This window comes from Microtus ochrogaster, unplaced genomic scaffold (genome assembly GCF_000317375.1).
Source record: "Microtus ochrogaster isolate Prairie Vole_2 unplaced genomic scaffold, MicOch1.0 UNK7, whole genome shotgun sequence".
NCBI classification, from domain to species: domain Eukaryota; kingdom Metazoa; phylum Chordata; class Mammalia; order Rodentia; family Cricetidae; genus Microtus; species Microtus ochrogaster.
In genome coordinates, this window is record NW_004949105.1 from 4352375 (window position 1) to 4363394 (window position 11020).

The following is an 11020-nucleotide window of genomic DNA, read 5'->3' on the forward strand; positions in this document are numbered from 1 at the left end:
TACATCCAACGGTCTCCGTATACATTCAGCAGTCTCCATATACATTCTTCAACAGTCTCCATATTCTCCATCCATTCTTTGGGAGTCAGTCCTGCACGGTCAGCCCTCCCTCACGTTAGTAACAATGCCTCTACTGGGTGTTCTCCCACCCAACCTTGTGTGCAGTATTTTTCCCCTGTCCCTGTGTAGGGCTTTGCTGCTCCTGAGATATTTCTATGTGCCTGATTGATGGGTTGTTCACACTAGCTCCTGCAACTCTTAGAACGGAAAACGTGTAAATGTCTATTCCTGTTCAGTAGGACAACACTCGCATTCTGAAGACAGACAGCTAGAGGCTGAGGCAAGATGATCTCAAATTTAAAGCCATCCTGGTATCAACTCTTTAGGAAGCCCCATCTCAAGAAAAACAATTAAGTAAATAAATAAGTCTAGTTCATATGCTTTTATTCCAGGGCCATGGGAGATTAAATTTTGCGCTAATAATGCAGCAGCTGTATCCCTAAAAACACAGTCTAAATGTCAAAATTCTCATAGCCATATGTATATTTTTTGTAGGATGAGGAAATAAAGATGGAGATTCATATGAATTGTAGTTGAGACTAATATCTAAGTGAAGTAATCACTGAAGTAAGTTGTTTAAATACCTTTTGTACTGAAACTATAAAAAATCCTGGTAGAAAATGTCTCTAGTTAAATATGATTGCTATGGTTCTGTTATACTCAAAATTACTGTATTTGAATTTTTCAGCGGAGCCAGATCTTCAGGATCAACCAAAAAGGAAAAGAATTAGAAGGCGCAAATCCAAGAAAAATATTCAAAACCTCAATGATGTTGTTCTAAAGCAAACAGAAGTAGAGACACAGCCAGAGCTTTTGCAAGAGAAAATGCACCCCCAGCTTCCAGATGCCCCCATGATGAGCAAAAATAAAAGAAAGAAGCTGAAAAAGAAGCTGCAGCTTAGGAGGAAGAAAGCGGCCGGCTCCATCGCCAAGCCCTGTGGGATCAGTTTCCTGTATCAGCCCGAAAGCGGCAGTGAGGCCGAAGCTGACGGCATCGCAGGGGAAGAGACCGAGGAGGACCAGGAGGGCTCCGTCACAGATGCCACCCAGGAAGACATTGAGCTTGCCAACAGCAAGGCCGACAGCATCCTGAGTTTTCTCAGGTCAACACAAGAAATTTATTTTTATGATGGTAAGGGTGTCCCTCCTACCCATGTCTTCCTTTGAATGGTGGCAGCCACCCAGGATTAGGAAAATAACTAAGTGTCGTAAAATGCTTCAATTGTTACTGTATAAAACACATTAAAGTGTAAGTCTTAGTTATTTTTCACATTGCTCTGATAAGATGTCTGATAAAAGAAACTTAAGGAAGAAGGGGATTTACTGGCCTTTATATGTCATTTTACATGTAATGAAGAAAGGCCATCATGGTAGGGAAGTCAGGGCAGGGGAGCTTTAGGCTGCTGATCCTATAGCAACAGTCAGGAAGAAGGGAGCAATAGATGTTTGTCTTTCTCTCTCTTTCTCTCTCTCTCTCTCTCTCCCTCTCCCTCTTCCTCTCTCTGTGTGTGTTTGTGTGTCTGTCTGTCTCTGTGTCTCTGTCTCTCTCTCTGTCTCTCTCTCTGTCTCTCTCTCTCTCTCTCTCTCTGTCTCTCTCTCTGTCTCTCTCTCTCTCTCTCTCTCGTCCAGGATGCCAATCTGAAAGGGTACCTAACCACAGTGGGTGGATCTTCCCATTGTAATTGGCCCTAAGTGATGTAACCCCATGGACTTGCCCAGAGGGCCATCTCACAGCTGATTCTGGTTGATAATTGGGATCAGCCTTCACAGTATTCCAAGCAAACAGTAAGTTTCAAGTCAAAACCCAGAACATTTTAATTCTTTCTAACATGAAACTGTATTCGCCCACGGCTCCTACATGTTGTTTCTCCTGTGCACCTTGTGGGAAACAACAGCCAGCACCATGAACTTAGGGTTCCCACTGTGAAGTTGGGCTCCTGCCATGAAGTTTGGGTTCCCACCATGAAGTTGGACTTCTGCCATGAAGTTAGAATCCTGTTAGGAAGTTGGGGTTCCCACCATGAAGTTGGGCTTCTACCATGAAGTTAGGCTCCTGTGTTGAAGTTGGGGTTCCCACCATGAAGTTGGGGTTCCCACATGTGGATTGGGCTTATGAGTTTTGCGTCTCTCAAGTCAGCCTCTGGGATGTGTTGGTGTTGGAGGCTGTGTTTCTCAAAGCAGACCATTTCATCTGGCTGCTTGGACCGGCTGCTCGTTTTTATTAGCTGCAGAGAAGTGAACGAGCCACAGCTTTTCCTAGAGGCACACTGGCTTTTTCCTTTTCAACCTGCTGGCCTGAGTTTTCAGTAAGCATTTTTGAGTAACTGCATATATATTTATATAGGACCTGAAAAAAATAAATTCTATTCTCCTGGTTGACAATTGCTCATTTTCATACTGTTTGATTAGCAACTGACCTAAGGACCAGAAGGAACTGGTGCCAGTCAGCATCCACTGTGATCACATTCAGAACAAGATGCACTGAACGTTTGCTCTCCCAGTTGGATGGCATCCCTGGGGCATCTAGGGAAAGGTGTGTGTGTGCTAGATGCCGATGCCAGCCAGACAGTGAATGTTCTTGAGAGTACCACTGAGAAGTGTGCAGTCATGTGAGAGGTAACTGTGTAATGATCTGTGTGTGAAATACACACACACACACACACACAGCAGGTCTGACACTCAGACAGCTGTAATTCGGGAAGATTCCAGGCAGAACAGGAAGTGTTCCTGGAGATGACAGCTGAGCTTTTCAAAGTGATTAAGGCCATATAGGCTCCAGCAGGACTGTCTTAGTTAGGGTTTCTGTTGCTGTGGAGAGACACCATGGTCGCGGCAATGCCTTTAAAGGAAAACATTTAATTGGAACTGGCTTACAGTTCAGAGGTTCAGTCCATTATTGTCATGGAGTGGAGCATGATATCATGCAGACAGACATGGTGCTGGAGAAGGAGCTGAGAGTTTCTACACCCAGATCTGCCAGCAGCAGGAAGAGAGAAACACAAGGCCTGGCTTGAGCTTCTGAAACCTCAAAGCCCACCTCCAGTGACATACTTCCTCCCCTCTGGTCACACCTATTCCAGCAAGAGCACCTCTCCCTGGTGACCAAACGTTCTAATCTCTGAGCCTATGTTGGCCATATATATTCAAACAGCCACAAGGACTGACACAGATAGTGTCACATGTAAGCACACCATCAATCACAGGAAGCTGGTGACACATAAAACCCTGAAGTTGGCAAATATGGTCCATACTGCGATGGAATTGTATCCAGCTGCAAGAAGGTTGAAGCTGTGACCCTTCCAGCAAACTGAAACTAAGACCATCACTGATGTTCAGTGAAGCAAGCCAGACTCAGATATACAGATACTGCAATTGTGTTTCCCATATGGAAATCTAAATTTTAATTTACGTGTGTGTGTGTGTGTGTGTGTGTGTGTGTGTGTGTGTGTGTGTCCAGGGCATGGAAGTAGAAAGGGGACCGTGAGATGGAGGAAGAGATCTAAAGAAAGTGGGGAGGGAGGGACAGCAGAAGGCATGGAAACCATGTAACATGGAAATTGAAGAAGGGACGACTGGTTAGGGACCAGAAAGAGCAGTGATGGCAGCAGGCAGAGGCAGCGGTGGGACAAGTAAGAACCAGGGTGCATGTGAACATGAAGTGAAATCCAGTGCTTAGTGTGCTGACTAAAATAATAAGTAAATGAATAGAAAGTTTAAAAGAGCCAAAGAAAAAAAGAACCGATTGTCTTTCCAAGACAGACGCCTAGATCAGTGGACCTTTCAGAGAACAAAGCTGGCCTCTGGGTGGCTTTTCTTGGTTTGTGCTAAACAGCCAGAACCCTTGCTCTGTTGCTGCTGTTTTTAAAGACCCGAAACTTGCCTTTGAGCTTAGCTTCCTTGTCTGTCTTTCCCTGCTGTTGTCTGTCACTCAGGGCATTGTGTTATGCTCGGAAGCTGTTTAAACAATCAGCTACACACAAGCCGGATTTCCGGTGTCGTGCCAATAGTGGCACACGCTCATCTTTCTTACATAGTCCTATCCCAGTTCTCTCCTGGGAGCTTGTTACGTTTCCCGCATCTCATCGCAAGCGGGAGGTATATTTGAGGACTCTGAATGAAATGAAGTTTATCTTGAAACTAAGATTCTGTGGGTCTCCTTTCAGAAACTTCCAAAGACTTCGATCCCGCAGTGTGCGTAGAAACAACTGAAGAGCTGCTTCACCTCCTCGAGTCTCGGAGCATGCCCCCTTCAGACGTGCTCATCCTGGACCACCTGAAAACCCTGCTGCTCCTGCAGGACACCGAGAGGCTGCAGAGCGCTCTGAAGATGTTCCCAGAGCATTGTGCAATGCCCCCTGGTAAGTACCACAGCATTCACTCAAGGGTTTCCCCAGAGAGGAGTGTGAAAAGATACAAGACCTAGAACGGAACCTTCAGAGAAAGATTAAAAGATCTTCCAATCTTGCAAGTAGGGGTGTCTGCACTCCACTTCCCTGTACTCAAATTCACTGTGAAGCTTCCTTACGTTATTCCAACACAGAAAAAGACACAGAGAGCTCAAACACATTGTCCAAATAGGATCTCAGAGGGCCTGTGTGAAATAAAGGGGAATTTGCACACACACAGACACCAGCACCAGGTCTCCCAGATACTATATACTACGTGGTTTGGGAATAAAGCATCATAAGGAACAAATCAAGGGGAGCCCTGGGATTGGGCCAGAGCTGTGGAGGGGTCCCCTCTGTCCAGGCTTAGGGCTGTCTCGTGTTCTCTGTAGCTGCAATCTTTAGAGGTAGAACCACCCTAAACTAAACTCTAGATGTATCTTTTCTGGGACTTGTGGCTCACAGGCAACTTGGGGTGATTGTAAAACCTGTTGCTCAAGGAAAGTCTGGGCCCCTTGGGAAGGGCCTGGAGGACTGGCAGGTGTGTAGAGATGAACTCTGTCCCCTCGGCTGAGTTTTGGCTGTCGTGGCACAGCACTGCCATCCTGAAGGCCGAAGACTCCAGCTCCCGGGCTCCCGGTACGACACTTAGGATTCCATCTCTTTCCTAGACACGAACTTTCATTTCCTTTCTGCCTCCCTTTGCACTGTGCCGCTGTCGGCTTATTGCTGTAGCAAGATAGCATTCCTTAGATTGTTTCGGGTGTTCTCTGGGCCCGAGGGCTAAAACCTATAAAGTAATTAGTATTTATGATTTTATTTATTTAATTTTTTTGTTCGGGTTTTGTTTTTGCCTTACAGACCATGCCAGAGTGATCTCCGCCTTCTTTAACTATTGGATCACACATATTCTTCCTGAGAAGGAAACAGTGAATGAAGCAGCATCTCTTTAAGAAGATCTGTCTGCTCTTTAACAAGAAGGTGTTAAACACAAATATGTCACGGACTGAACTTTATTCTTGTACGGAAAGATTTATTTTCTGTGTGAGTCAAACACTGGAGACATTGAAGACATTTCTGCCTTATTATTTATTTCTGTGCTTGTATATAGTAGGTAAGGTATTAGATGGGAAATTAAGGTAAAATTGATATATGTATTGAATAACTACATATCACTGGATTTTTTTTCTGGTATCCACAATAATTAAAAATGAACATTTTATTAAATAAGCAATATAATTTGAAGTTATTGTATTTGTTATTAAAATCACCCTGTGTCTGAAAACCCTAGTGCCCAGGGAGGTGGCTCGGCATGTAGGAAGAACTGTGCTGTGCTGCCTGGAATCCGAGCCCTGCAACCCAGAGCTGCTGCAGCTGTACGCATCTATACCCCAGTACGCCTATAGCAAGACGGGAGGCAGAGATGGGAGAACTCGCTGAAGGTTCCCCAGCCAGCTCGCCAGAAGCTGTAGTGCAGCAGCAGAAACACAGAGATCCCGCCTCAACAAGGAGGAAGGCAAGAACCTGTTCCTGAAAATTATTCTCTGTGATCCCCTGTAGCATGTGTGCACCCACACTCACAAACACACACGCACATGCATGCACTCACAATACAATACTTCTTAAATGCCGTGTTTATCACAAGTTTTATATTGGTAAAAAGGTTAAATATTTTGATTATAGCTGGACTTATTCTCTTCCCTCTGACCGACATTAGAAATAGTATAACGTTTTCCTTGTTTCATCTCTCTTTGTATTACGGGAACACCCACCAGTTTTTAATGCTGAGCTCTAAAAGCGTTACTCACGTGACCGCACAGGGGCTGAGAAAGACAAGGACTCACAAATCCTAGCTGTATCCATGAAAATATAATAGGAATAAAGTGAAGTTCATCGACTAGTCATTGTGGAGAGTAGTGAGTCCTCCCTGGCACCACTGCTGACCCTTCTCAAGTCCTGGCATCATAAGTCCGTGCCACCATCCTAGCACAAATGGAATCTTGTGTTGGTTGGGTTTTTTTGTTTGTTTTTCGAGACAGGGTTTCTCTGTGTAGCCCTGACTATCCTGGAACTCACTCTGTAGATCAGGCTGGCCTCGAACTCACAGAGATCCACCTGCCTCTGTCTCCTGAGTGCTGGGATTAAAGGCGTGCGCCATCAGCACCAACCCTTTCTTCCTTTTTTTTCACTTGGATTTTTAAGTGTGGGCACAGTAAATGACAGACAGCATCGTGTCACACTGTCAGCAGAGTAAATGTGTATTTTCTTGAGTCTTGGGCACATTTGTGGCTTTAGTTTTATGATGGTTCACAGCTCTCATAGGCTGTCTTCCCAACACAGTTGAATTTGCGCCATTAGTGTGACCCGTGCTCCCGATGCATTGGTGAGAGGGATGCAGCCATTATCATGATGTTTCCATCTACAAATGGCAAGTGTTCAATCTTAGAAGATAGATAAGTGTTCTCATTTGAGTAATAAAGGTATTTCTGCCCCTCAGCCACGCCACCCATCATCCACCACACTTCATAAGCAGCCCTCAACTTGCCCGAGCTCTGCTTTCTGTTTTCCTGACAGTTAATTTTCATAGTGAACTTAGATGTGGTCCCTTATCTATCATCATTCTGTTAATCCCATATGGCTTCTATGGCATTGAAAACAAAACCCCAGAGAGGAAAGATTACAGGGGGAAGAAGTTTGCTAAACAAAAAGAGCCAGATAACTGCTTTTCTCTTAAGGCAGATAGACTGCACTGTACCCTTAGAGGGGCTGTATTCAGATTCCCAGCAGATGTCCTCTGAGTGCTTGCCTGATACATGTCTGCACAATTTGCCCACGGAAGCCAGAGGAGAGCATCAGATCTCCTGGAACAGGAGTTACAGATGCTTGTGAGGCACTGTGCGGGTGCTGGGAATGAACTGAGGTCCTTTGGGGGAAAGGGCAGCAATTGCTCCTAAGTACTGAGCTATCTCTCTAACTCTTAACACTCCCCCCACCCAAAAAAACTAAGTTGTAACTCAGATTATGTTATATGGTCATATCCTTGATGGCAGAAACAAGACAAAACCATTTTCTGATAGCGAATTTGTTAAGTGGTATAGGGAAATTGTGGCAGATATAATGTACACTGAAAGGGGAGAGGTTTCTAAAGAGAGCTTGTCTCAGTAGACTATAGCCAGACAAGCTGAGGAAACGGGACAGTTTCTCAAAAGAAGTTTGGAGAGCAGAGGTGTTTTTTCAATTCTATTCATGGCCTTGCTAATGCTACCCATGCCGTTCAACTAGAGGTATTGGGAATGAATACAATGCCATTAAAGAAATGGTTGCTTTAGTTGTATTAAAGGACACAGCTATATCAAAAGGTTTCTATGAGCAATAAAACATGTTGAAGCAGGTGCTGTAGAGAGAGGCTCAGCAGTGTAAGAGCAGTTGCTGATCTTGCAGAGGACCCAGCTCCAGTTCCCCATTTGGTCCATAATTCCAGGGGGTCAGATACCTTCTTTTGACTTTTGTAGGCACCAGACATGCACATGGTGTATATATATACATACAAGGAAAACATTATGCACATACAAAAGAAGTGACAAGTTTTGTCCATTATCAGCATAGCTTGTATAGCTATTGTTGGTTTCCTGGTGACAGATAAAAGAGAGGGACTTATAAAACTAATTGAAGTTGACACAATTTCCACCCAAAATTCACATTTAATGAGGTATCATGGCATACTACATCAAGAAATGTATACACAGAATCATTAAAGAATGGACAACATCATACAAATCATCAAGACTGACATTCATAAGAATCAAAGATTAAGTCATCGCCGATTCCAGAAACGCCTTAAAGCTGCACTGACTGCCAGTATCACTTAGTTCTTGGGAGTAAGATAGCTAGCTAAGTTGAGACCAGATGTGACTTGAAACATATTATCTCTAGTCTTTTATGATATCAAAACAAAGTTTGTGCCAGAACTTGACAATGAAAATAGGTTTATAGATTTAGCATTTTTAGTGGATTTAATTGTTTGTCTAAATGAATGAAGCATTTGTTGTCAAGATGAAAACCAACTCATGGATCCGCTTCAAACCCTGACAGCTTTCAGATGACACAGGAACTATGGCGAGCTCCAGTTAAGGCCACAGTTGTATAGGTTTTGATACACTGGCTACATGCAGTGTTGTGGGAGGAAGATGGAACCTTGGTCTTTTTATTAGATTTTCAAAACATTTCATACAGTCCAAGAAACTATCAGTATTTAGGTCTATTTGACTCAATTTTCAGCCAATTTAAATATATCCCCTGCCAATTTTCAAACAGATGTCAAGTGTTTCCAAACTGCATAGCACTGCAGTCTGACATTCAAATTAAAAAAAAAAAATGAGAGAAGGTGGGCTAGAAGTCTGTAGACCAGACTGTCTTGAACTCACAGAGTTTTGTCTGCCTCAGCCTCCCCAGTGTGGGATTAAAGGCATGCTCCACCGTGCTCAACAAGGAGAGGTTTTCTGTCTCTATTATAGGTCCCAGCCTCCTGGAGACAGGTACCCCCCCACCACTTCAGTCACAGGTTCATCCTCCTGGACACAGGTGCCCCCTATTTCACAGTTGCGCCCTATTCACGCCATCCCATTTTGACAGCACCTATATGTGAGCAGCTGTTTTCAAGAATGGAACATACTTAGAACATACTTAGAACATACTTAGAACATACTTAGAGCAAAATGAGAACAAAATATTTGATGAGACACCAACCTTAAGAATGCACTGAGAACTGCAGCTACATCTGTCAAACCAGGTGTTGATGCCTTCACTTCTCAGATACAACGGCAAGTATCCCGCTGGTTTTATGCCACCCTCTTTTATATTAAATAAATAAATAAATGACGGGCCTTTGTACAGAGAGGTCAGAAAAACCTTGCTACACACGGCACAGAGAAAACACATCACTCGGCTGTTAATGCCATCTCTGTGCTCAGGAGAACTTGGCCTTCCTTGTCTTCAGTAGTTTACCAGGGAAGCTGTTGAAAAATACCACCAGGTAGATAAATTATACAAGAAAAAAAAAAAAAGTCTTCCCGCATTCTGAAACAGGAAGATCAAGATATAGGCGGGAAAATGTATTGTACTTTCATTGGTGTAAGCAGGGCTGTAAGTTTATACACACCGGGTTTTCAGAGTACATCTGTGTTCAAATTTTGGATCTCTTCTGTGATATTTATATAAAATGGCATCATAGTTTTGATATCCAATTTTTAAACTCTTAAATTTCTCTTTCTGGTGTAGCAATCTCAGTGACTCCAAAAAAAAAAAATCTGCTGAAAAGAGATACTTTGATTTGAAAAGTAGTTTAAACCCATTTCCCCCCCCCCCCAAAAAAGACGACCTTTGTCAAGAAGAAAATGTGGAAGGTGGTTAGCACACGGTAGCCAGAAAACCCAGACTTTAACAGGTCTGTTTGTTCTGACATTGTTATGTTTGGAGCCCTGCTGGTTAGAGACTGCTGTCTACCATAGCCTGGCAACTCTCTCTCTGAACTCCAATGTGGAGGACTCTCTGCCCCTCCCCCTGCCCCAGCAGAGACTTCCTGCTCTCCACCTGACCCCCTTTGAAGACTGCCTCTAGGACGGGATGCCTGGCTTGTGACCCTTGACACAGTTCCTGGCGAGAGCTTCCCCCTGCTTCCCATATAGCAATCAGACTTCATAGTAGGAGCTCTGCTGTAGGACCTGATGCCACGCCACAGCTCTTTATGACAGGAGCAGCTGTTCTATGCCCCAGCCGCTGTCCCGTCTGTCACTCTGCTCTGTATGACCTCCCCTGGGACCAGGGCAAGAGAACAGCAAGCAGCCACATGTCCAGAGGGTGCACATGGAGAACAAGTTGAGCCAAGTTCTTCATCAGCATCATATCATTTAGGAGGTGGTCTCTTGGGAGATGTGAGGTAGCAAGGGCCTTCACAAAGAAGCCCAGGAAAGGCAGGAGTTTTCTCAGCGGCTGGGTTAAAATGCAGCCCTATCTACCAAGACCACAGGACTGGCCGGGATGCTTCCCACTCACCTCCACCTAACAGCGTGGTATGGCCTCACCTCGGAGCATACCCAGTAGTGTTCTGCCCAAGGTCTTCCCAACACACACTGTTGTTGGCTGGTTTTTCCTCTTTGGCTCTTTGCTCTTGCGGGACCCACCAGCCAGCTCCCAAATAAATCACATGGAGACTTACTCTTTCTTATGAATGCCCAACCTTAGCTTGGTGTATTTCTTGCCAGCTTTTCTTAATTTAAATTAGCCCATCTATCTTTTGCCTCTGGGCTTTTATCTTTCTCTACTTCCATATACCTTTCTTTACTTCTTACCTCTCTGCCTACTGAGTAGCTGAGTGGTTGACCCCTGGAGTCCTCCTCCTTTCTCTGCCCCTCAACCTCTCTTCTCAGATTTCTCCTCTTATTTATTCTGTCTGCCAGCCCTGCCTATCTCTCTCCTGCCGGGCTGCTGGCTGTTCAGCTCTTTATTAGTCCAATCAGGTGTTTTAGACAGGCACAGTAACACAGCGTCACAGATGCAACACAAAAGAATGCAACACA

General features: G+C 44.4%; 1 protein-coding gene across 1 annotated transcript in view; it reads left to right on the top strand.

Annotated features, from left to right (window-relative positions):
• The window catches only part of Erich1 (glutamate rich 1), a 55158-nt gene extending 49353 nt beyond the window's left edge, over positions 1-5805 (top strand). Inside the window, exons 4-6 of the mRNA XM_026788808.1 lie at positions 749-1192; positions 4224-4418; positions 5307-5805. Of these exons, the coding sequence (XP_026644609.1) occupies positions 749-1192; positions 4224-4418; positions 5307-5398 (731 nt within the window). The 3' untranslated portion in view covers positions 5399-5805. The remainder of the gene's footprint in view (positions 1-748; positions 1193-4223; positions 4419-5306) is intronic.
• The last annotated feature ends 5215 nt before the right edge of the window (positions 5806-11020 follow it).